We start from the raw sequence: 345 nt of genomic DNA on the forward strand, positions 1-345 counted from the left end.
TGCACACGCACAACGACAAGAAGCCCTTCACCTGCCCCACCTGTGGCAAGGGCTTCTGCAGGAACTTTGACCTGAAGAAACACATCAGGAAGCTGCACGACCTGGCCAGCCCGCAGTCGCCCCCGCAGGCCTGATAGGCCCCCCCGCTCCGACCTGGACAATGACTCTGTGCCTGGTTTTATACCGCCGATGCACCGTACCTGTCATCCCATCACCCCAAAAACCTACATCGGGGTCCCCATCAGGCCAGAAACTGAACTCAAGTCCTGATATCCCAGATTTACACAGAGCCCTGTAGGTGTTAGATAGAAGATTATTCTCATAAATTAGGAATTTGTGCCCTGT

General features: G+C 54.2%; 1 protein-coding gene across 1 annotated transcript in view; it reads left to right on the forward strand.

The window, feature by feature from the left end:
• The window catches only part of fezf1 (FEZ family zinc finger 1), a 12,049-nt gene extending 11,915 nt beyond the window's left edge, over positions 1–134 (forward strand). The window contains exon 5 of the mRNA XM_032522247.1: positions 21–134. Coding sequence (XP_032378138.1) covers positions 21–134 — 114 coding nt within the window. The remainder of the gene's footprint in view (positions 1–20) is intronic.
• The last annotated feature ends 211 nt before the right edge of the window (positions 135–345 follow it).

Source organism: Etheostoma spectabile, chromosome 8, assembly GCF_008692095.1.
Source record: "Etheostoma spectabile isolate EspeVRDwgs_2016 chromosome 8, UIUC_Espe_1.0, whole genome shotgun sequence".
In the NCBI taxonomy this organism is placed as follows: domain Eukaryota; kingdom Metazoa; phylum Chordata; class Actinopteri; order Perciformes; family Percidae; genus Etheostoma; species Etheostoma spectabile.